The following is a 22,678-nucleotide window of genomic DNA, read 5'->3' as shown; positions in this document are numbered from 1 at the left end:
CCTGACAGCCGTATGTGGTCAGCATGGGTGGCCACACTCCCTCCCCTGGACCACCCGTGTTTGCATTGGGGTGAAAGAGGATGGGGTGTAATTACTTGATTACTTCTGGTCAGACTCCGTCCTCGGGGCCCCAAGCCACAGGGGAATGGATTCTCCCTGGGTAGTGGCCCCTGACTTTGCCCTCAAACCTTTAGAAAGTTTCCTGTGGGGCTTGGAGTGCAGGACCCCATAAAAGCCACCACTGAGGGACACTGGGCCTTCATAGCCACAAAAGGTCTTTTGGTGCCAGCCAACAATGGGCATGCGCCCCCCTGCCCCACGCCGCCCTTTCCTGGGTGCCAAGCTCTTTCCAAGCGACATTTGCGTCCATCTGGGCTGCCTCGTCCTAGCCTGGCTGCTCAAGCTCTAACTAAGGCAGGCTCTGGCCTCCCTCCCCAGGCCCAGGGCAGAAGCTGGCTGCTGGCCAGCGGTTGTCTTCTGGGTCGGTGGGGGTGGAGTCTGGCTGGTCTGTCCTCCACCCTTTCCGCCTCCTGGCAAGTCCTGAGCTGCACCTCATTGCCCGGCCAAAGGGCAGAGACACGAGCGACTGGGGGCACCTCTGGTGACCAAGACCGGGCTGCGCTCCAAAGAGGCCGTTGGGCCTGGAGTGGGGTTGGGGGTCCGAGAGGAGTTGGGTGACAACCCCCACCCCATCCCGGGTCCAGCTGTTTCAGCCCCTCTCGGCGCGCCGATACTATCAGCCCCACCCGCCCTCCATCGAGTCCCGTGCCGCTCCCAAACCGCACGATAAGCCCCACAGGGAGTGCGCCATAGGCCGGGGCGCGTCACGGGGCCAGGGCGGGGCGGGCCGGAGTCCGGACGTCGGGAGCAGGATGGCGGCGGAGCAGGACCCCGAGGCGCGGGCGGCGGAGCAGGACCCCGAGGCGCGGGCGGCGGCGCGGCCGCTGCTCACTGACCTCTACCAGGCCACCATGGCGTTGGGCTATTGGCGCGCGGGCCGGGCGCGGGACGCCGCCGAGTTCGAGCTCTTCTTCCGCCGCTGCCCGTTCGGCGGCGCCTTCGCCTTGGCCGCCGGCTTGCGCGACTGTGTGCGCTTCCTGCGCGCCTTCCGCCTGCGGGACGCCGGTAGTCACCCGTCCGCGCGACGAGCCCCCCACGCCCGGCAGAAACCCCCACCTATGGCCGGTGGAAGTCCTTGCCCCCCAGTGGAACCCCCCATGTCCCACGACCGGTCTGTCCCCGCGCTGGTCTCAGCGCAGTTACCTCGTTTCCAGACGTGCAGTTCCTGGCCTCGGTGCTGCCCCCAGACACGGACCCTGCGTTCTTCGAGCACCTTCGGGCCCTCGACTGCTCCGAGGTGACGGTGCGAGCCCTGCCCGAGGGCTCCCTCGCCTTCCCGGGCGTGAGTAGGGGTAAGCGGGCGGCGCGGCGGCCACGGGGTGCTGGGCCGAGCGCGGAGCTGACTTCTCTCCCCGCAGGTGCCGCTCCTGCAGGTGTCCGGGCCGCTCCTGGTGGTGCAGCTGCTGGAGACACCGCTGCTCTGCCTGGTCAGCTACGCCAGGTGGGCTGCGGGCCACTGGCAGGGAGCGTGGGCATGGGATGGGCCCCCAGCGCCGGGGCTCCGTGCTGGACTGTGGCGGCGGGGCTGGCTGCCCAGGGGTCCCAGGACGGGCCTCCCGCCCCCACTGTTCAGGGTGTAAGGAGGGGCTGGGTGAGGGTGGAGCTCCCAGGTTGGAAGTTCCAGGCCCCAGGTAACCGCCGTCTTGGGTGGCCTAGCGACCTTCACCCTGGGACCCCCTGACTCTTGGCTCCCCACAGCCTGGTGGCCACCAATGCAGCGCGGCTTCGCTTGATCGCAGGGCCAGAGAAGCGGCTGCTAGAGATGGGCCTGAGGCGGGCTCAGGGCCCCGATGGGGGCCTGACAGCCTCCACCTACAGCTACCTGGGCGGTGAGTGTCTGGTGCGGGGCAAGGCAAGGGCCGGGAAGGAGGAGCCCCGTCTTGGCCGGAAGTCCCCCAATCCCACCGCCTTCCTCCCCAGGCTTCGACAGCAGCAGCAACGTGCTAGCGGGCCAGCTGCGAGGTGTGCCGGTGGCCGGGACCCTGGCCCACTCCTTCGTCACTTCCTTTTCAGGCAGCGAGGTGCCCCCTGACCCGGTCAGTCCCTCCTCTAAACCCTGCTGTCTCCAGGCGACAGGCCCCAAGCCAGCCGTTGCCCTGGCGAGAGGTGTGCCACCCAGGCAGGTCACCCCAGTGCTGTCCCAGGAAGCTGGCACGGGCTGCATTACCTTTGCTCTCAAACTAGGGTGTCCCTGGCTGCTCCCAGGCCTCATCTTGCATTCCTGGCCCCCATTCTTCACCGACTCTGTTCTACAGATGTTGGCGCCCGCAGCTGGTGAGGGCCCTGGGGTGGACCTGGCAGCCAAAGCCCAGGTGTGGCTGGAGCAGGTGTGTGCCCACCTGGGGCTGGGGGTGCAGGAGCCGCACCCAGGCGAGCGGGCAGCCTTTGTGGCCTATGCCTTGGCCTTTCCCCGGGCCTTCCAGGGCCTCCTGGACTCCTACAGCGTGTGGAGGTGAGCCTGGGCACTTTCGGGGTGGGCTCAGCAGAACCTCAGCAGCCTCTGGCCCCCTTATCCATTCCTGCAGGAGTGGTCTCCCCAACTTCCTAGCAGTCGCCCTGGCCCTGGGAGAGCTGGGCTACCGGGCAGCGGGCGTGAGGCTGGACAGCGGTGACCTGCTACAGCAGGCTCAGGAGATCCGCAAGGTCTTCCGAGCTGCTGCAGCCCGGTGAGTTTCCCGGGGAGGAGGTGTGCCTGGTGGGAGATCCCCGGGGTTTGGGAATGGGACAGGGAAGGACAGTGAGGTACTCTGCTGAACTTTCAGCAGTGATACTGCAGGCCGTGGCAGGGAGGTAAGTGGTGGGGCTCCCTAGGAGCTCCCAAGCAGAAGGTGAGCATAGGTGTCCTTGACTGAGGCGGGGCAGGGAACAGGGGGACACCAGGGTCAATCAGGAAGACCCGAGGGGTGGCCCCCACCCTTTCTCCACCCACGCGGCAGGTTCCAGGTGCCCTGGCTGGAGTCAGTCCTCATCGTAGTCAGCAACAACATTGACGAGGAGGCGCTGGCCCGACTGGCCCAGGAGGTGGGGTGGATGAGTGGGTAGGCGGAGGGTGGCTGGGGGGCTCTGGGGGCCCCTGCAGGTTCTGGCTGGGCTCATTGCCACCTCCTTCCCCACCCAGGGCACTGCCACCCCCTTCCCCACCCAGGGCACTGCCACCTCCTTCCCCCACCCAGGGCACTGCCACCCCCTTCCCCACCCAGGGCACTGCCATCCCCTTCCCCACCCAGGGCACTGCCACCTCCTTCCCCACCTAGGGCACTGGCACCTCCTTCCCCACCCAGGGCACTGCCACCCCCTTCCCCACCCAGGGCAGTGCCACCTCCTTCCCCACCCAGGGCAGTGCCACCCCCTTCCCCACCCAGGGCACTGCCACCTCCTTCCCCACCCAGGGCAGCTGGGCTCACGGCCACCCCCTTCCCCACCCAGGGCAGTGAGGTGAATGTCATTGGCATTGGCACCAGTGTGGTCACCTGCCCCCAACAGCCTTCCCTGGGTGGCGTCTATAAGGTAGGGACAGTGTCGGGGGCCCAGGTGGGGACAGGTCTGAGGGATGGTGCTGGGTGGGGGATAAGGACCAGCCAGCTCAACGCCCTCTTCCTGCAGCTGGTGGCCGTGGGGGGCCAGCCACGAATGAAGCTGACCGAGGACCCCGAGAAGCAGACGTTGCCTGGGAGCAAGGCTGCTTTCCGGCTCCTGGGCTCTGACGGTGAGGCCCTCCCATCCCCCCTGCCGTCCACCTTCAAAGCACCAGGGCCCCCGCTTATTCTTGCCCCGCCCACACAGGGTCTCCACTCATGGACATGCTGCAGTTAGCAGAAGAGCCAGTGCCACAGGCTGGGCAGGAGCTGAGGGTGTGGCCTCCAGGGGCCCGGGAGCCCTGCACCGTGAGGCCAGCCCAGGTGGAGCCACTACTGCGGCTCTGCCTCCAGCAGGGACAGGTGGCTGCCCCACCGCCCTCATCCTGCCCCCCAGCCCCAGTAGAGCCCTGACTGGGGGCCAGCCCCAAGCTTCTCTTTCCTTACCTCCTCCCTGCAGCTGTGTGAGCCGCTCCCATCCCTGGCAGAGTCTAGAGCCTTGGCCCAGCTGTCCCTGAGCCGACTCAGCCCTGAGCACAGGCGGCTGCAGAGCCCTGCACAGTACCAGGTTGGGGGGAGGCCCGCCCTGTCATTCTGCCCTGTGCACCCCCGCCCTCACCCTGCCCACCGCTCCCCTCCTCTGCTCCCTGCAGGTGGTGCTGTCCGAGAGGCTGCAGGCCCTGGTGAACAGTCTGTGTGCGGGGCAGTCCCCCTGAGAGTCGGAGCGGGGCTGACTGGAAACAACACGAATCACTCACTTTTCCCCACAGCTTGTCCTGTGTTGTTTGTGTCGTTTGTTCACCCAGCCCACGGGCTGCGCCTCCCGGGCTGGGGCTGGGCTGGAGTCGGGAATCTGAGCTCGAGGTAGCAGGAAGATTTGCATCCCAGTGAAAGCACAGGCCCTGCCGGGGTGGGAGACAGCCCTGTGCTGAAGCCCGAAGGGCAGTGAGGAGTTCCCCGGCTTGGGGTGGGCTGTGGGGAGTCAGATCCCACACTAGAACTACAAAGCCACAGGCAGGGAGGGCTTTGGTGTCTGCCTTGGAGTTGAGGGAGTTGCTGCGGACCTTTCCTTGCTAGAGGCAGGCTGGGGACAGGACAGGGTTGGGGGTAGTGCCAGGTAAGAGGGTCCAGCCGTGGCCCTGGGCTCCCACGCCTGCCTAGGCACTGCCCCCCAGGCTCAGGGTCAGTGAAGACATCTCAAACTCCCCAAGTCAAAAGGGAGTGCTCAGGTGTCTCCTGCCACTGCTGCTGCCAACCCAGCACCACCCTGGCATCTGGCGTCAGGGACACAGCTCCTGACCCAGCAGCCCACGGAAGGAGAGGAAGAATGGGGAAGAAGTTGAAGCTCCAGGAGATGACTCAGCCCCAGACACCTGGCCGGAGTGGCGCTGCACGTGGCTGTGCTGGGCTGGCCCTGCCTCTGCACCAGCAAGTTCCTGATCTCAGGGTTCCGCCAGTTTGGGCAACATGAGCTTCAGAGGAACTGCTTGGGGGAGAAGTTCTAGGCTTGGCAGGAAGTGGAGGCTGGGGGCCTGGGCCTCTCTTGTCGAAGCAGCCTGAGGTGGCACAGACAGGCAAGGGCGTGGGGGGAATGCTGACCGCCTGGGGTGCGTCAGGGGCACTTCCGTCTGCCCAGGCATTCCACCAGACCAGCTCATCTGGCTGCCCGGGGTTCAGGGTGGGCAGCACCACTGTGTGGTTGGCTGAGGGTGGAGGGTGGGGACTTGGAGCAGAGGCCCAGTCCAGCCAGCCCCGGGGAGTACGAGCTAGGAGAGAGATACAGACTCACACACATTGGACAGAACACACCACACCCCAGGCACCCCCAGGGCACCCGCGCACTCCGAGGGGCCCAGCCAGGGTGGCTGTATTCTTCCGTTCTTGCACTGCTGTAAAGAAATACCTGAGACTGGGTAATTTCTAAGGAAGAGAGGTTTAATTGGGCTGTGGTTCTGCAGGTACAGGAAGCATGGCTGGGGAGGCTTCAGGAAACTTACCGTCTTGGTGGAAGTGGAAGCGGGCAGGTCTTACATGGCCGGAGGAAGGGGTGGGGCGGTGCCACACACTTCCAGACAACCAGATCTTGAGAAGCCTTATCATGGGAACAGCACCAAAGGGAGAAGTTGCCCCCAGGATCCAATCACTTCCCACCAGGCCCCACCTCCAGCACTGGGGATTACGTTTCAACATGAGATTTGGCCAAGGACCCAGGACCCAGAGGGGCCTGCACAAGCTCTGGAGGGGCCACCGCTCCTCTGGTGTCTTCGCTGCCCCCTCCACACCTCCGGGCTGCCCCAAGCTCACCCAGTCATGCCTGTTCCAAGGTGTCTGACAGCCAGCGTGCAGGGAGCGGGGCCAGCCCCTAGCCCCAGGCCCAGTGGGGAGCTGACTGCTGCTTGGGGGCTGAATCAGGCCTCGACTCAGGGCGGGGCCCAGACTCCTGGACCCTGCGAGGACCTCCTCAGAGCTGTCCGCAACTGCCCTGAGCCCCCTGGTCAACAGGGGCTGGTAGTCAGGGTGGGGGCCCTTCTCCCCCTTTCTTTGTGGATCTGCCAGCTCTTGGGGATCCTGTTCTCAGGGCCCTGGTGGGTAGAGCCACACCACAGGCACTCAGGCTGCAGGTGGCCACTCCCCTCCAGCTGCCCAGGCAGGAGGGCCCCTCAAAGGCCCATTGTAGGCACCTCCGTGTGGCTCCCCAGCCCCCGCAAGCTCACGCTAGCGCACGCCACCACGCCCGTCCGTGGTCCCGCCCGGGGCGGCTTCTAGGTCAGTCCTGGGCACAACTTCGCAGGAGGAGCAGCGGCAGGTGCTGCGGGCAAGGGCCGCCATGGCTGGGGGTGTGTGGGGCCGGAGCCGGGCCCGGGAGGCTCCCGTGGGGGCTCTAACCCTGACAGCACTGACTGAAGGAATCCGGGCCAGGCAGGGGCAGCCCCAGGGACCCCCTTCCGCAGGCCCTCAGCCCAAGTCCTGGGAGGTCAAACCTGAGGCTGAGCCACAGACCCAGGCACTCACCGCCCCCTCTGAGGCAGAGCCTGGACGTGGGGCCACCGTCCCTGAAGCTGGCAGCGAGCCCTGCTCCCTCAACAGTGCCCTGGAACCAGCCCCTGAGGGGCCCCACCAGGTGAGGGGTGAGGGAAGGGATGTTGTGCGAACCGGCCTGGGGGTCCTGTGGATGGTAGGTGGAAGGCGGGGTGGCAGGGGGGCGGTGCTGGCCCCGGGGGAGGTCAGGGTCTGTGGATGCTAGGTGGAAGATGGGGTGGTGGGGGGCGGTGCTGGCCCCGGGGGAGGTCAGGGTCTATGGATGCTAGGTGGAAGGCGGGGTGGTGGGGGGCGGTGCTGGCCCCGGGGGGGGGGTCAGGGTCTGTGGATGCTAGGTGGAAGGCGGGGTGGTGGGGGGCGGTGCTGGCCCCGGGGGGGGGGGTCAGGGTCTGTGGATGCTAGGTGGAAGGCGGGGTGGCAGGGGGGTGGTGCTGGCCCTGGGGGGGAGGTCAGGGTCTGTGGATGCTAGGTGGAAGGCAGGGTGGCAGGGGGGCGGTGCTGGCCCCTGGGGAGGTCAGGGTGAAACAGGCTGGTGAGCAACAGAGGAGCAAGGGATTTTGTAGGAAGCCAGGTGGGAGGCCGAGGGACCAGGAGGAGAGCTAGGAGAGGTTTGGGCACTTCAGACGCTCCACCTATCCTGCCCTAGGTTCCCCAGAGTTCCTGGGAGGAGGGAGTTCTTGCCGACCTCGCGTTGTACACGGCTGCCTGCCTGGAGGAGGCTGGCTTTGCAGGGACCCAGGCGACAGCGCTCACCCTGTCCTCAGCCCTGGAGGCCCGGGGGGAGCGGTTGGAGGACCAGGTCAGCCTCCACCCACTTCATGCCCTACAGAATCCTGCCGGTTCGGGCACCAAGGTGGTGGGAGGGGCCTGGAGAGCGCAGCCTGACCCTGCCATCTTCAGGCTGCTCCTGCCAGGCGGGATCAGGGTGGGGGTGGAGGTGGGGTGCAGGCCAGAGGGGAATGGACGGTGGAGGAGGCCTGACTGCTGAAGTCTGCCCCCTTCCCCACCAGGTGCATGCTCTGGTGCGTGGGCTGCTGGCGCAGGTGCCCAGCCTAGCGGAGGGGAGGCCCTGGAGGGCGGCCCTGCGAGTGCTGAGCGCACTGGCCCTGGAGCATGCGCGGGACGTGGTGTGTGCGCTGCTACCCCGCTCTCTGCCCCCCGATCGGTAACCCAACCGTCCTGGCCCTGCGGTCCCCACGCGGCTTCCTTCCCTCTTCCCGCTTGGCGGTGGAGTCTGGCCCCAGAAGAGGGAGCTGAAAAGGGGCAGGGCCTCCTTATTCCAGCCCCGCGATGACTCATGCCCCGTATCCATTCCCGCTCCCCTCATTTTTAGCTCCGCAAACTCCCCCCACACTCCTGCCACAGAGTTTCTGATGCTGGGCTCCTCTCTTGGAGCCACCTTCTATCTTCGGGTGGCCTCCCCTGGAGACCGTCCTGGGGTTGGCTCCGGAGTGGGGTGAATGAGGCTGGGGGGCTAATGTGCCTGGACACCCCTGGCTCTTTGGTTAATTGGCCCCAGAAGTTATCTTTGGTTTTATTCTCTGTGGCAATTTTTTTCTTTTTAATAATGCCAGGTTTGTTTCACTGTCGCTGACCCAACGGACTCCCAGTGGGTCCCCACCCTGCAGCTCAGCTTGAGATAGGCTATGTTGTGGTCTGCACAATTAATACTTCATTTGTTTCTCTGAGATTTGGGGATGGGGGGAGATGGGAGGGGTTTCCTGCTCCTCCCCTGCTGGAGTGCTACTGGCTGCCTCCACCCTGGCTGGGGACTCCCTACATCCCCTGGACACCCACCCATCTCTTGTCTCACACCAGCCCCCTCCAAACCCTCAGGGTAGCAGCCGAGCTCTGGCGCAGCCTAAGCCGTAACCAGCGTGTAAATGGGCAGGTGCTGGTGCAACTGCTGTGGGCGCTGAAGGGTGCTTCGGGGCCCGAGCCCCAGGCACTGGCGGTAGGTGGCTCCAGCCATTACCAGGGGGTGGGGGCGGGGGTGGGGGGTGGCGAGGAGGGGGGAGGATGGGGATAGGGAGTTTGCACCTAGGTAACTGCTCCTGGAATGTCCCACGCGTGTCTGAGGCTGTCCCCATCCTGTTGACAGCACGCCTGTCCCTCTGCTGCCCAGTGCAGCTCCAGGCGTGCCCCAGGCCTGAGTGGGCCACTTGCTCCACAGGCCACACGTGCTCTTGGGGAGATGCTGGCTGTTTCGGGCTGCGTGGGAGCCACGAGGGGCTTCTACCCACATCTGCTGCTTGCGCTGGTCACACAGCTGCACAAGCTAGCCCGCAGCCCGTGCTCCCCTGACATGCCCAAGATTTGGGTTCTGTCCCACCGAGGGCCACCACACAGCCATGCCAGGTGAGAGGCAACACCAGGTTACGTGGGGCGGGCCAGCATGCTGTCACCCTCTCAGCTCCCACTGCCCACCTGCTCACTGTCCCCACCACCAGCTGCGCCGTGGAGGCCCTGAAGGCCCTGCTCACCGGGGATGGAGGCCGCATGGTGGTCACGTGCATGGAGCAGGCGGGAGGCTGGAGGAGGCTGGTGGGAGCCCACACCCACCTGGAGGGCGTCCTGCTGCTGGCCAGGTGAGGAGGGTGAGGAGGGTGAGGAGGGGCCCCAGGTGAGGAGGGTGAGGAGGGGCCCCAGGGTGTCACACCAGGAAGAGAGTGGTTGCTGGCCAGGTGCTGGGCAGGGGGACAGGGAAAAGGCAGGGGCATGAGGGTCGTGTTGGGATGGGGTCTTCTCGAGGAGTAAGGCCGCCAAACGGAGCGAGAGCTCCCATTTCCACCCACCCCAGTGCTATGGTGGCACATGCCAACCACCACCTGCGAGGCCTCTTCGCAGACTTGCTTCCTCGGCTTCGCAGCGCGGACGACCCGCAGCGTCTCACGGCTATGGCCTTCTTCACAGGGGTGAGCCTGCTTCCCGGATGGGTGGTGAAGGGTGACCCTGGACTTGATCCCTGAATCGCAGCGGCCTGCACGGGGACCGCGGGCGTGCTGACCCCATGTGCCTCGCCTAGCTGTTGCAGAGCCGGCCCACCGCACGGCTCCTGCGAGAGGAGGTCATCCTGGAGCGGCTCCTCACCTGGCAGGGAGACCCCGAACCCACGGTGCGCTGGTTGGGTCTGCTGGGCCTGGGCCACCTCGCGCTGAATCGCAGGAAGGTGAGAGAAGGGGAGGGGTGGAGAGGGGCTTGGCCCGGTCGCGGCGAGGTCTGCAAGAGGCTGACCCCGAGTCCCAGCAGGTGCGGCACGTGAGCACGCTGCTGCCGGCGCTCCTGGGCGCACTGGGCGAAGGCGACGCGCGGCTCGTGGGCGCAGCGCTGGGCGCCCTGAGGAGGCTCCTGCTGCGGCCCCGGGCGCCTGTGCGGCTCCTGAGCGCGGAGCTGGGACCGCGCCTCCCTCCGCTACTGGACGACGTGAGCAAACGCCCCGCCTCCGGGCCCCGCCCCTCCCGCTGTCACCGCCCCCGCCCCTCCAGTTTCTCCCTCCCAGGCCCCGCCCCCGTCTCTCCCGCCCAGGCCCCGCCCTCTCAGGCCCCGCCCCGCCCTTCCAGTCTCTCCCTCCCAGGCCCCGCCCCCAGTCTCTCCCTCCCAGGCCCCGCCCCGCCCCTACAGTCTCTCTCTCCCAGGCCCCGCCCTCCCAGGCCCCGCCCCGCCCCTCTAGTTTCTCCTTCCCATGCCCCGCCCCCCAGTCTGTCAGTCTGTCCCTCCCAGGCCCTGACCTCCCAGGCCCCGCCCCGCCCCTCCAGTTTCTTCCTCCCAGGCCCCGTCCCACCAGTGTCTCTGTCCCAGATTTCTTCCCTCCTGACCGCCCCCGCCCCTCCCGCCTGCTGTCGCCCAGCTCCGCCCCTCCAAGGCCGTGTCCCGCCAAGCTCCTCCCCGCTAGACTTTTCCTTCCGGACCCCATCCCTTCAAGCCCCAACCCCTGCAGGGGATCTCCAGGCTTCCCAACCAGGTCCAGCTCCAGGCCCTGTGCCCTGTCCCCAGATCACACCGAGTCAGCAGCCTTCCCTAGACCCGCGGCTTCCTCGCTCCGCGCTGGCCGCCCCCTCCCACCCTTGCAGCCCTTCTCATTCTCCGCCTGCCCTGACTGCGCCTTCCCACGCAGACACGGGACTCAATCCGCGCCTCGGCCGTCGGGCTCCTTGGGACTCTGGTGCGCCGGGGCCGGGGCGGGCTCCGGCTGGGGCTCCGCGGCCCCCTGCGGAAGCTGGTGCTGCAGAGTCTCGTGCCGCTGCTGTTGCGCCTGCATGACCCCAGCAGGGACGCTGCTGAGGTCAGCAGCCCCCCACACCATCCCACCCCTATGCCATCCAACACTCACCACTCCCACCGTGCCTCCCCTCCGACAATTACAGGTCAGGGACTCACCCATCCCAAGGACCTCAGTGGCAGGTGTGACGGGCGGCCAGGTTACTACTGCTCTTCCCTTGAGCAGAATCAATCCGGTCTCCTGCCCTGGGCTCTTCTGCCCCTCACCCGATGCCCTTGCTCCCCCTCTTCCCACCCCACCTTTTGCCTTTCTACTTCCTGGACCCCTGACCCGGCTCACTTCCCCTATCCCAGAGCTCAGAGTGGACCCTGGCCCGCTGTGACCACGCCTTTTGCTGGGGCCTGCTGGAGGAGTTGGTCACCGTGGCCCACTATGACAGCCCCGAGGCCCTGAGCCACCTCTGCTGCCGCCTGGTCAGTAGGGGAAGCAAGGTGACCGCAAGGGGGTATGATCAGCAGCCCACTTGTTCCAGGGTTCACCGGGGCCCCCAACCGTTTCTACTGCAGCCAAACCAGATAGGCTACTGGTGGGGCAAGTCCAAGGCCTCCAACCATGCCACCTGCCCTGGGGGCTCCCCTGGAACCCCGGCCCCTGGATTCAGCTCTGCAGCCTCCTCCGCACTCAGGATCAGCCCTCCTGTCCTGCCACTAGCCCTTTTGTCCCCAGGTTCAGCGATACCCAGGCCACGTGCCCAACTTCCTGAGCCAGACCCAGGGCTACCTGCGGAGTCCACAGGACCCCCTGCGCCGGGCAGCCTCCGTGCTTATAGGTGAGGCCGCCCGGGGTCACACTGCCCCTGGCACCGGGGCTTTGGGAGCTGGGCCAGCCTCCCCCTGGGGGGCTGTGGGGCCTGCACTCATGCATCTGCTGTGGTCCAGGCTTCCTTGTCCACCACGCCAGCCCCGGCTGTGTCAACCAGGACCTGCTGGACTCCCTGTTCCAGGGTGAGGCCCCACCTTGCCAGGGGATGGTGTCCTGGAGACGTGGCTGGTGCTAGGGCGGAGTGGACGGGAGCGGTGGGTGGAGGGCCAGGGGCCCGGGCACTCGGCCCTCCTGGGCTCCCCGGCCTGAGCCGCGATCTCCTCGCAGACCTAGGGCGGCTGCAGAGCGACCCCGAGCCGGCCGTGGCCGCAGCAGCACACGTGTCCGCCCAGCAGGTGGCGATGCTGGCCCGAGCCCGGGGCTGCCCCCGTGGGCCCCGCCTTCTCCGCATCGCCCCGCGCCCCGCCCGGCCCCCACCAGTCTTCGCCGACAGCCCCTTCCAGCGCCGGAGCGTCGCGGGCCGCTGGGGCTGCTCCGGACCCCGCTGAGCCTGAGGCTCGGGGCTGGGGCCCGAGGGCCAGGGTCCGACTCAGGCACCCCACGCGCATAGCAGCCTGTCCCCGCCCTGATGGAGGGGCTCCCTGGGCCTGGTGCTGGACGCCAATGCCCTCCCCCACCCCCCATCCCCGTGACCCCTCTTCAGGCACCCACCACCCTGATGGTGACAGAGGGGGACAGCCAGCACCCATCTGTCCCCGTCAGGGCTCTTGTTCTCACAGCCCCCTGGAGCATGCCCCATGCCCCAACCTTGGGCCTGGCTCCTGGCCCAGATGGCACCTGGCCTCTTGAGTCTGCTGGGGGACCCCAAAGTTGGTGGTCCCATAGCCTGCCTTCCTGGGTCTCCACCTCATGCCTGGACAGGACGCTGTGGCCTGTCCGGGCCTTGGCCAACCCTGCAGCTGCACCCCCGATCCTCATCCCTCACCCCATTCCCTGCCAGCATCCTAAGGCTCCTGGCGGGCATCCTCTCTGCTCAAAATTATTGACCTGTTTCCTGGCCACACCTGCTGTGCCCTCTCAGCCAGGCCATCATCACCCCCTGTTCATTATGTCAGGCCTCATGGGAGCCTGGCCTTCTCCAGAAGCTGGCCCCGGCGTCCTCCCAAGCTGGACCACGTAGGCCCCAGATCACACCTGGGGGTCCAGATGTAGGGGTCCCGTGTGCACGCCCAATCAGACCGAGCACTTGTGACACTACCCCAACACCTCTCCCAGGGCTGAATGAGGAACGCGCCACTGGACACATGAGGAAGAGGCTGCTCTGGGAGCTACTGATGCTGTGACCTCACCTCTCTGGCTTTGGGCGGCAGGTCCCTGCACCTAGGATGCCTGCCTGGAAATGTCCTTGCATTCGTGGCCTCCTTCGCAGCCTCCTCCTCAGAGAAGCCTCTGCGAGTGCACAGGGAGTGTGCGCAGCCTTGTGAAGGGCTGGGACCACTTGCCCAGACTGGGGCCCCTCGGGCACAGGCGTGGGGTCCTACTGACCTGTCTCCCCAGCTCCCACACAGAAAGCATCTAAAATAAACACACGTGGATGGAAAGCGTTGGCCATCTGTTTTGAGTGTGGTTATGGGAGCTGACCCTGGTCCAAGATCTGGCTCAGGCTGGGGTAATAGGCCATAGTCCCTGATATGACCCCAGGTAGAGTCAGTTTGGCAGCAGGGTTAAAGGTCAGGCAGGCTCCAGGCACAGGCTATGGCCAGGTCAGGTTGGGTTAACCCTAAGACAGAGAAGCTGCGCTCTGGTCTAACAGGCATGGAATGGATGGGGTTAGAGCTGTCAGCACTGGGGTGAGTGTCTCTTTGCAGGTCATATGCAGGAAGCTGAGGATCAGGTGAAGGGCCCGGGTCTTCGTGGAGTCAGGGGCAAGGTTTGGTGGATGAGTTTGGAGCCTCCACAGCAGATACCAAAACGGGATTCAACATACCAGAAACAGATTGAGAGAAAGAGGCCAGAGAGGCCAGAGGCCACCAGATGCCCAGTGAAGGTCAGATAGATGGAAGCCCCATGGACGTCCGTACTAGCCTTCAGGAAGCTCTCAAACCAGCCATCTGTCCGAGGTCCGCACCTCCCAGGACGGGCTAGGAGCACCCATGGGGGGCACACCCTCAGCACTGGCGGGGACGGGTTTCGGGACACAGCCACATGGATCCTCTCCGTAGCAGCCCCAAAGAGGGAAGCAAGCCCGGCCTCCTTGCTCACCTTGCAACCAGGAGCCAGGCCCCAGGGCAAGCATGTGCTGCCCACCTAGCACAGGCTTGCCCACACCCCACAGCACGCTGGACAGTCTGGTGGGCAAACCCAACAGTGATGCCACGCTCACCCCAGATGGGGGCTGAGGCGGGGAGCTGGCTGTGGTGGGCAGGCAGCACCCCTGCGCTCCTCCCCCTCCCTCTTGGTGCCCGGGAGAGTCCGCGCCGTCCTGCGGCAGGCTGTGTGCAGCGCAGGCGGGCTTGCACCACACAGCTCCCTGTTAGGAGTGTGTCCAGCCCCGCCTTGCTCTGGCACTGCCCAGAACCTGGTTGCCCTGCCAGGAGTGAGATTCATGCAAAGTCCACATGGCCTCTAGAGTGTGACTCTTCCCTGCTAGAATTCCTGGGAGGCTCCAGGTGGCACAGTGGGCTGGTCCCTCCATGGGGATGCTGTGTCCCCAGGGTCCATCAGATCCACCTGCAGAGAGCCCACCCCAGGGCAAATATTCCAACGGGGTCTAAGATTGGAGGGCAAGAGGGCAGGTGCACCCTGACACTCATTCCCTTTCCACCTCCAGCCAGCGGGCCGGGACAGTCTTGGCCTGGATGCCCAAACAATCTCTAACGGGCCATGTTGCCAGAGAGCTCATTGGTGGTGCAGCTCTCAAGATGGGGCTCAGGTGTGGCCTGTCACATGGCATGGCCTTGCCGGTCTCAGGGCCCTGAGGCTGTGCCTTGTGTGCCTGCCTTTCCAAATGCTTTCTAGGACCCGGGCTACTCCCACCCCACTCACCCTTTCAAGTCACCCGAAAGGGTTTTCAAAGGAGGACCATGAGTCTGAGAGGCGTTGAGTTTGTTCCTACACTGTGGGTGGGAGTGTCTAGGAGATTCTGTAACTTGGATCTGAGATACTGGAGTTTGTTTTGTCTCCTGTTTCAATGTTAATGTCACTATTCATAGCAATACCCCATCTCTACAAAAAATGAAAAAATTAGCCAGGACTGGTGGTATGCGCCCATCGTCCAGCTACTCAGCAGGCTGAGGCGGGAGAATTCCTTGAGCTCAGGAGATCGAGGCTGCTGTGAACCATGATCGTCCCACTACACAGCCTGGGCGACAGAGCAGGACCCTGTCTCTTTAAAAAAAAAAAAAAAGGCCGGGCGCAGTGGCTCACGCCTGTAAACCCAGCACTTTGGGAGGCGGAGGCAGGTGGATCACGAGGTCAGGAGACCGAGACCATCCTGGCTGACACGGTGAAACCCCTGCAGTGAGCCGAGATGGCGCCACTGCACTCCAGCCTGGGCGACAGAGCGAGACTCCATCTCAAAAAAAAAAAAAAAAAGTCTGCTGGGTGCGGTGGCTCACACCTGTAATCCCAGCACTTCGGGAGGCCAAGGTGGGTGGATCACAAGGTCAAGAGATCGAGACCATCCTGGCCAACATGGAGAAACCCCGTCTCCGGTAAAAATGCAAAAATTAGCTGGGTGTGGTGGTGCGCTCCTGTAGTCTCAGCTACTCGGGAGGCTGAGGCAGGAGAATTGTGGGAGGTGGAGGTTGCAGTGAGCCAAGATCACGCTACTGCACTCCAGCCTGGTGACAGAGAGAGACTCCGTCTCAAAAAAAAAAAAAAAAAAAAAAAGTCACTGTTGGGCCTGGATACCAGGTTTTCTGGTGGATTTAATGTCCCAGTTGTAGCCAAATCCACTGTTCCTTCTCTTTTGCAAGCTCTGCAAGTTGTGTGGCCATTGTGTGCCCTGACAGAAGTGGGGAAGGCTGGCGACCATGTGCAGGTAGACTGGTCCCCACCAAGGAAGGTTGTCCACTCTCCCAGGAACAATCACTCCCTGGCCACGTCAAGTGTTGCGTGTCCCTCCCTGGACGTGGAGGCCACAGCTGCTGAGCTCCTGCAAGTAAGCAACTGGATGTGACCCTGGACCTGCTTAGTTCGCCCAGGCCGGAGACCTCCTCTCTCCAGGCTCTTAGCTCAGGCAAGCAGATGTGGGTGAAATGTACCAAAGGTCAGTTTCTTTAGTACTGCTTCCCCAGGAACCTCCTGTGTGGCCCCAGGAGGGCAGGGCCTGTCATCAGTCACACCTGCACCCCTGAAGCCCCTGTGGGCCGAGGATGGCTACACCCTTCAGCACACGCCTCAAGCTCCCTGAAGCAGAGGTTCCTGCCATGCCTCAGCCACGGACACGCCTGGTGGAACTGTCTCACCTAAATCGCCCTGCCCTTCCTCACAGGCAGAGAAACACACGGGCCGGGGGGGCAGGGCCATGGGCCCATTACTCTAGAGAGCGGCCAAGCCCAGCAAGGGACTCCCCTTAGCTCCAGGGTGCAAAAGAAGCCGGGCAATGCAGACATCACCTGCACTTGGCCCTGATGTCCCTCCTGATCATGCATGGGTACTGTCCCCACCCCTACCCACCCTACCCCAGATCCAGGACCCCTCAAAAACTCTGCTACCAGCCTTTCCTTCGTATGCCACCTTTACTGTGTTTCCCCAACTCCTGGGCCCCATGGTAGACGGGCCACATGGCTACTGGGCTCCTGGCCTTCCTAGGGCTAGCAGCTGGTGGGCAAACACTCTGCCCTGCTGGAGAGCTGCCAGGCCATGCCCGGGCACAGGCTAGTGGGGCTCCTGGCTCAGTCCTGATAGCAGTGCCAGGGAGGCGTAGAGTGCACACATGCGGCCCTGGGCCTGCGGCTCCCAGCACACGTGGGGAGTGTCCTCCCCCAGCTCCAGGCCACACTCGTCCAGCAAGACCCAGGCCGGTGCCCCTTCGCCCCAGCTGCTCCCCAGGAGCCCGGGGGGCAGGGACATGGTGCTGCGCTCCTGCCACGGGGCACTCTGCTCCAAGAGGCTGCCCACCTGCCAAGACAGGGCAGGAGTGTGTCAGATGGGGAAACCTGGGCATCTTGTGCCTGCCCATACCACCCCTTCCCAGGTGCCACAGGGCCCCTTCCACTGGCTCAGCCCATCCTCCTGCAGCCCGAACCCAACCCTCTCACCAGCTCGAGCGGCCCCAACAGGGTCTGCGACTCCAGCGCCTCCGCCAGCAGCTTGTGCTGCGTTTCACTCAGCACTGGGAGAGAGTCAGGTAAAAGGGGGTTTCTGAAGGCCCACTGGGAAAGCCCACCTCCCTCCTTCCCACCCACCACCTGCCCCGAGGGGCCGCTCACTGGTCAGTGCCCCCAGCAGGTAGACAACAGGGATGGCGAGTTCCAGCACCAGCATTCCGGAGGAGAACACCAGGCACTCCAGGACAGCACCTGCTGGACCGTCCAGGGGCTCCACCGGCCCAAGGCTCTGGCCCTGCTCCAGCTGTGGGCATGGGAAGGGCAGGTGAGCCTGGCTGGCTGGGCAGGCCTTGTGTGCCCCAGGCATCCTCCCCCGCTCACCGCCTCCTCCAAGGCTCGCAGGGCCAGCTGGTCCCGCAGCACCCCCTCCAGGCCCTTCAGCAGCAGCTGGCACAGCTCTCTGTCCAAACGCTCCAGTTCCTTGGAGATGGTCTCCACCTCTACCCGTAGGCCCTGGAAGTCTTCAGTGAACGCCCCCTCCGCAGGGACCCCATCTGTAGGGACAGAAGGGCTGGCACTGCCCGGGTGCTTACAGGGCCCTGGAAAGCCTTGGTCAGGACAGGCAGACCCCAGGGGGCAGGAGAGCCCACCAAAGGTCCCTGGGGCGGTCAGGAGGGCACTGACCTGTCAGGAAGTTGTGGAGGCACCTCATCATGGAGAGACCAGAGGGCAGCTGTGGCCAGGCACCTTCGCTCGTGGAACGCTTGTGGCCTGGGCAGGGGCATGGGAGGGCAGGGCTGGTCAGTGCCAGGGAAGGGTGTCTGAGCCAGAGAGGGCTGAGGCCTTCCCCAGGCTGTCACAGCCCCGGTCACCACCGCCAACACTGGCAGCCCAGGGCAGGGAGGGAGGCTGGGGAGGCCCAGGGTCAGCGGTCCTGTGTTGCCCCTTGTGTGTGTATGGGGGGTGCCCACCACCTCAGGGGGCTGCCCGGCCTCCCTGTGCCCTGAGAACACGAGGAGAAGGCCTCAACTGCCCAGGGAGTGTGCTTTTCCCACCGGACACCCCATGCTGGGGGCTCTCGGCTCTCACCTGTCGGGGGTGGCTGGAAGGTCCTCTGCTTCTTATCCGGGAAGAGAAGGACGTCTGGCAGCCAGAGGGGAGCAGACAGGGACAGGCATGTCACCTAGATCCCAGCATCCCCTCCCCTCCCCTACTAGGAGCTCCCCTGTCCAGCCCAGGCCCTGCCCAATCACCCACACAGCAGAGCACAGGACCTCAGCCACCTGCCAGCCACAGGACGTTGTTCAGCCAGGGGCCCACGGCAGCCCAAGCTGGCGGGTAGCTCTCCCCAGGCCTCCCTGCTTCTCTGCCAGGGCCTGGGCCCGAGACATCCCCAACTCCAGCTCACCCAAGTCAGAGTCAATAACCAGCTGGGCCACCCGGAATGCGAGGATGCTGCCTGAGGGGATGGTGACCGTCTTCTTCTGGCTCAGGTGGCCCTGGCCCTCACCCTGAGGCATGGAGATGGGCTCGGGGCTGGGCCCTGGCACCGGGCCGTGGGGTGCGGGTGCGGGCCGGGTGCCGGGGGCAGGCCCGCCGCCAGGTGACTTCGGCTCCGCAGCCAAGCGCAGGGCTGGGAGCTGCTCCGAGGGGCCTTGGCGGAGCCCAGCCCGCCGCCTCCGTCACCCGCCGCCGCATGCCCATGTGGGGGGCCAGGCGTGGCCCGGGGCTGGCTACACACCTGCAAGCACATGGCTCCGGGCAGGGAAAACCGGCCTGAGCCCTCCCGCTTGTGGGTGCGTGTGACTTCCACCTCCTTCTGTGTCTGCAGCACCTCGGTCACCACGTACACGTTGTCCCCGCGGCTGCGCAGCTGCTGCAGGACTTTGTGTTCTGGCTGCCGCAGGTGCCTGTGTCCGAGGAGCAGCAAAGCTCGCTGGGCCGCAGCCCCCGAAGGCGTCTTCCCTCCCCTGACAGCCCCACGCCACCGGGGGAGGTGGTGCAGAGGGGCCCTCCAGAGGTCTGTGGGTGCCGGGGCACCGGCAGCCTCTCCGTGCGCTCCCCACGGGGACGGGACCCCATGAGGAAAGGTGGACTCGGGGACTCCAAGTCCAGACTCGAGGCGCGGCCCCCTCACCTGGGCCCCCGTGTTCACACCACCCCTTGTCCTCACAGCAGCCTGGGGCTCAGTCTGGTCCTTAGGATCCCGTCCTGGCAGCTGAGGCCTCAGATGACCCCTGCAGCTTCCTTCCTGCAAGCCGGTTCCGGCCACAGCGCTCTTTTGCCTCTGGGACTTTCCTGATGCCCCAAGGTTGTGACCTTCCCAAGAGCAAGGCTGGGACCCGGCACAGTGGCTCACCCCTGTAATCCCAGCACTTTGGGAGGCCGAGGCAGGAGGACTGCTTGAGGCCAGGAGTTCAAGACCACCCTGGCCGAGATAGCAAAACCTCACCTCAAAAAATAATTTAAATAAATAAATAAATAAAAGCAGGGTTGCTTGGGGTGGGTGGGGCCCTGCCCTGCCCTGCCCTGCCCTGCCCTGCCCTGCCCTGCCCTGCCCTGCCCTCTTCGGGCCCACCTCTCATGGAGCAGAGTCTGCCAGGTGTTAGGGTCCACACTCAGCGAGTACACATTCATTGAGGTGCTGGAGCTGTCAGACACCGCGGCCCCGCCTGCGATCTTTGCCTGTCCTGGGGCTGCCAGCTCCACGCTGCCCTGTATCTGCCCATCCATGGCATCGTAGAAGTGGAAGCTCCTGCCACGCTGCACGTCTAAAGCAAGGCCAGACCTGAGGCTGTGCCCAGCGCCCCGCCTCTCCCCCGCCCCCACCAGCCCTGTCCCAGCCCCAGGGCAGAGGGACCTTTGGAAAGGCCCTGGCCTCTGGAAGAGAGGCCCAGAGCTAGAGGCTGTAGAGCCCGGTGGGTGGCTGGCCCCAGCCCGCTCCCCTCTCCCATCCAGCCTCCCTGGGGCTCTGCCTCAGCACCACATCAGGCACCTGGTTCCGGGGTGTCTGGCTCCAGGATGTCCTTGATAGACAGGTTGACACACTTATAACGGGGTTTCCAGAACCATGAGCTTGAGGGCTTCCTGACCACCAGGCAGTAGGGCTGGAAGCCAGTGGAGCTCTGCAGGCTGGTCACAGGGATGAACTCCCCACCATGGTCCAGCTCCTGGACCACTCTCCGGACTACCCGCTCAAAGGCCGACCCCATGCTCCTGAGGAGGGGAAAGGGGTCAGGCATTGTGCTCTCGGGGCGGGCGGGAGGGAGTGGGAGAAGGGTCAGTACCTGGATGTCTCCCATGATGGGGGACTCCTTCCCTCCAGAACAGCCCTGCCCAGCTCATCCTGGGATGCTCCCGCTAGCAGAAAACTTCTGTCCCTGGCCCTCCCCAACACAGAATTACAGTGTTCTCCCTGTTGTCTACGGTACCATGAGCACCTCCAGCCAGGGACAGTGGGGCCTGATGCCCAGACCTGCTCTAACACAGAGGGCTCTGTCCACTAGAATGGCTGCCTCTGGCTGGGAGGAAACAAGCTGTCACCTCCTGAGCGTGGCACAGGGACCCACTGCAAAACCCAGCCAGAGTGTCGCCCCACCCCAGCTGCGTCCTCCAGGGCCTTCTCTGTGCCTGGAGCTCCATGAGCCACCTGTCCAAGGCTGAGGCTTTGGGGGTCAGAGGCCATAGCGGGCCTCCGCTGGGATATGGGTCACCTGGGCCACTGTGGAGAGGCTGCAGCTGCTCCAGGAAGCCTCTGAGTGCTGGGTCTGCTGAAAGTGGAGGCTGGGCCCAGAAGGCAGCTGGGGGCGGGACCAGCACCGGCCCGGGAACCTGGATGGCGGACCTGGGAGTCAAGCCCAAGCCCAGGTCCAAAGGCCGGGCCCCTGGGCTGGCCAGGGGCAGCCTTTCCCAAAGCCTGGAGCTTCCGCCCCCGTGTGCGGCGCGGGGCCTTCTGGGCGAACGCTGGGGCAGCAGGGCCAGCATCCCCCACCCGGGAGCCAGCGGCCGGCCCCACTCGGGAGCTCCAGCCAGGCCGGGGGAGGGGACGGGGCGCAGCTCACCGTGACCGTCGGCGCCCCGAGGGTGGCGCGTCTGGCGCGTCTGCTCTCCCTGGGAGCCGTCCGGCGAGCAGGAGCTGGAGGTGCCCAGAGCTAAAAGTGAAACTGCAGCCTGACGCAGGGCCCGCCCAGGACGCCCTCCCGGAACCGTCCCGGAGAGCCCGCCCCGGCCCCCTTCCGGCCCCCTCTTCCCGCCAGCCCGCCTGGAGCACCAGCCTCGCGCGTCCGGAGGAACCTTGGCTTGGCGCCCCATCCTGGTAGCCTCAAACTTCATAGCACTTTGTGGTTTTTCTTAAAACTCTGAGCCTGTGCCCGGGCGGATCACCTGAGGTCGGGAGTTCAAGACCAGACTGACCAACATGGTGAAACCCCGTCTCTACTAAAAATACAAAATTAGCCGGGCTTGGTGGCGCATGCCTGTGATCCCAGCTACCTGGGAGGCTGAGGCAAGAGAATCGCTTGAACCTGGGAGGCGGAGGTTGCAGTGAGCTGAGATCATGCCATTGTACTCCAGCCTGGGCGACAGAGCGAGACTCCGTCTCAAAAGCAAACAAGCAAACAAACAACTTTGGGCCTGTGCCGAAGGGTCTGGGCAGATCTTCCAAAGATGTACAAAATGTAGAAATTGCCCTCAAGCAAATGCAAAGATGCTCAACACCCTTAGTCATCAAGGAAATGCAAATGGAATCCACAGAGAGATACTGCACACTGACAAAGATGGTCGTATTACTAAAGGTGAATAACCAGCGCGGGGGGCACGTGGAGTCACTGGAACGTTTGTGCAATGCTGGTGGGAATGTCAACCCGTGCGGCCCTCTGGAATAAGCCTGGCAGCTCCTCCAAGAGTTACCGTGTGACCCAGCAATTCCACTCCTAGCTCCACCCACAGGAATTGAAAGCAAAGACGCAAACAGATGCCTGTGCACCAAAGTTCATGGCAGCATCCGTCGTCACAGCGGCATCATCCTTCATCATAGCGGCAGCATCCGTCGTCACAGCGGCAGTATCCGTCGTCACAGCGGCATCATCCTTCGCCATAGCGGCAGCATCCTTCGCCATAGCGGCAGCATCCTTCGTCATAGCAGCAGCATCCTTTGCCATAGCGGCAAGGTGGAAACCCTGTCCATCCACTGAGGCGTGCATAGACTAAACATGGCCAGTCCAGGCACTGGAATCCAGGCCGTAGAACGGCGCCCACGGTCAAAAGGAATGAGACCCTGATGCACTGGGCGACACAGACAGGCGACACAGACTTGGAGACATCATGCTAAGTGAAAAGCCAGGCACACGGAGCGGACGGCGTGATCCTGCTCACATGATGTGTCCCGAATGGGCACGTCCAGAGGGAAGAAGGGAGATGGCGCTGCCAGTGCCCAGGATGGGGGTTGGGAGCGACGGTTGCTGGTTTGGGGTTTCTTTCTGGGGTGAGGAAGTGTTTTGATATTGGCCGTTGGTGATGTTTGCATACCTCTATGCTAAAACCCACAGAATTGCACACTTTAAATGGATGAATTGTATGGTATGGGAATTATATAATTATGTCTCATTAAAGCGGTTATTTTAAAAATCTAG

General features: G+C 64.4%; 4 protein-coding genes across 7 annotated transcripts; 3 read left to right on the top strand and 1 right to left on the bottom strand.

Annotated features, from left to right (window-relative positions):
* Positions 1-623: 623 nt before the first annotated feature.
* NAPRT (nicotinate phosphoribosyltransferase) lies at positions 624-4,632 on the top strand. Of its 3 annotated transcripts, XM_003311956.7 has the most exons (13): positions 839-1,125; positions 1,275-1,402; positions 1,479-1,561; positions 1,819-1,949; positions 2,041-2,156; positions 2,376-2,572; positions 2,646-2,786; positions 3,057-3,141; positions 3,547-3,627; positions 3,724-3,826; positions 3,904-4,058; positions 4,156-4,263; positions 4,349-4,464. In XM_003311956.7, the coding sequence occupies exons 1-13, from the start codon at positions 873-875 to the stop codon at positions 4,409-4,411; spliced, it is 1,644 nt and encodes a 547-aa protein (XP_003312004.5). In that variant the 5' UTR covers positions 839-872; the 3' UTR covers positions 4,412-4,464. The 3 variants fall into 3 exon arrangements, with proteins under 3 accessions (XP_016815471.3, XP_003312004.5, XP_016815472.3); XM_016959983.4 differs by having other exon boundaries at positions 841-1,125; positions 2,041-2,572; XM_016959982.4 differs by having other exon boundaries at positions 624-1,125; positions 2,041-2,572; positions 4,156-4,632.
* A 1,762-nt stretch (positions 4,633-6,394) lies between these two features.
* Positions 6,395-12,323, top strand: MROH6 (maestro heat like repeat family member 6). The gene is made up of 14 exons (XM_024345342.3): positions 6,395-6,816; positions 7,381-7,533; positions 7,745-7,899; positions 8,571-8,688; positions 8,908-9,092; positions 9,185-9,322; positions 9,535-9,649; positions 9,760-9,903; positions 9,984-10,157; positions 10,849-11,016; positions 11,307-11,426; positions 11,680-11,782; positions 11,892-11,957; positions 12,103-12,323. Exons 1-14 carry the CDS (start codon positions 6,523-6,525, stop codon positions 12,321-12,323), a joined length of 2,154 nt encoding a protein of 717 aa, XP_024201110.3. The 5' UTR covers positions 6,395-6,522.
* Positions 12,324-12,403: 80 nt separating this feature from the next.
* On the top strand, positions 12,404-13,066 carry LOC129135798 (splicing factor 3A subunit 2-like). The gene has a single exon (XM_054657563.2). It carries the CDS (start codon positions 12,404-12,406, stop codon positions 12,953-12,955), a length of 552 nt encoding a protein of 183 aa, XP_054513538.1. The 3' UTR covers positions 12,956-13,066.
* A 3,432-nt stretch (positions 13,067-16,498) lies between these two features.
* Positions 16,499-22,678, bottom strand: GSDMD (gasdermin D). Of its 2 annotated transcripts, XM_009456114.5 has the most exons (12): positions 21,110-22,678; positions 20,762-20,879; positions 20,044-20,264; positions 19,627-19,819; positions 18,790-18,958; positions 18,457-18,559; positions 18,138-18,191; positions 17,733-17,819; positions 17,430-17,602; positions 17,211-17,352; positions 17,040-17,113; positions 16,499-16,899 (listed from the first exon to the last, which is right to left on the bottom strand). In XM_009456114.5, exons 1-12 carry the CDS (start codon positions 21,378-21,380, stop codon positions 16,657-16,659), a joined length of 1,848 nt encoding a protein of 615 aa, XP_009454389.4. In that variant the 5' UTR covers positions 21,381-22,678; the 3' UTR covers positions 16,499-16,656. The 2 variants fall into 2 exon arrangements, with proteins under 2 accessions (XP_009454389.4, XP_001152706.3); XM_001152706.8 differs by lacking the exon at positions 20,762-20,879 and having other exon boundaries at positions 21,110-21,746.

The sequence above is a fragment of the Pan troglodytes genome, chromosome 7 (assembly GCF_028858775.2).
Source record: "Pan troglodytes isolate AG18354 chromosome 7, NHGRI_mPanTro3-v2.0_pri, whole genome shotgun sequence".
Taxonomy (NCBI): Eukaryota; Metazoa; Chordata; class Mammalia; order Primates; family Hominidae; genus Pan; species Pan troglodytes.
This window is presented reverse-complemented; position numbering and strand designations above follow the sequence as displayed.

Coding starts and splice junctions, on each gene's coding strand:
- NAPRT (XM_016959982.4), top strand. CDS start 873: ATGGCGGCGGAGCAGGACCCCGAGGCGCGGGCGGCGGAGCAGGACCCC. Junction 1,403..1,478: donor GCTCCCTCGCCTTCCCGGGC/GTGAGTAGGGGT, acceptor CTCTCCCCGCAG/GTGCCGCTCCTGCAGGTGTC. Junction 3,142..3,546: donor TGGCCCGACTGGCCCAGGAG/GTGGGGTGGATG, acceptor TTCCCCACCCAG/GGCAGTGAGGTGAATGTCAT.
- LOC129135798 (XM_054657563.2), top strand. CDS start 12,404: ATGGAGGGGCTCCCTGGGCCTGGTGCTGGACGCCAATGCCCTCCCCCA.
- GSDMD (XM_009456114.5), bottom strand. CDS start 21,380: ATGAAGTTTGAGGCTACCAGGATGGGGCGCCAAGCCAAGGTTCCTCCG. Junction 18,192..18,456: donor GGTTATTGACTCTGACTTGG/GTGAGCTGGAGT, acceptor TCTGGCTGCCAG/ACGTCCTTCTCTTCCCGGAT. Junction 16,900..17,039: donor TGTTGGGGCCGCTCGAGCTG/GTGAGAGGGTTG, acceptor CTGTCTTGGCAG/GTGGGCAGCCTCTTGGAGCA.
- MROH6 (XM_024345342.3), top strand. CDS start 6,523: ATGGCTGGGGGTGTGTGGGGCCGGAGCCGGGCCCGGGAGGCTCCCGTG. Junction 9,650..9,759: donor CTATGGCCTTCTTCACAGGG/GTGAGCCTGCTT, acceptor TGCCTCGCCTAG/CTGTTGCAGAGCCGGCCCAC. Junction 11,958..12,102: donor GCTGGACTCCCTGTTCCAGG/GTGAGGCCCCAC, acceptor ATCTCCTCGCAG/ACCTAGGGCGGCTGCAGAGC.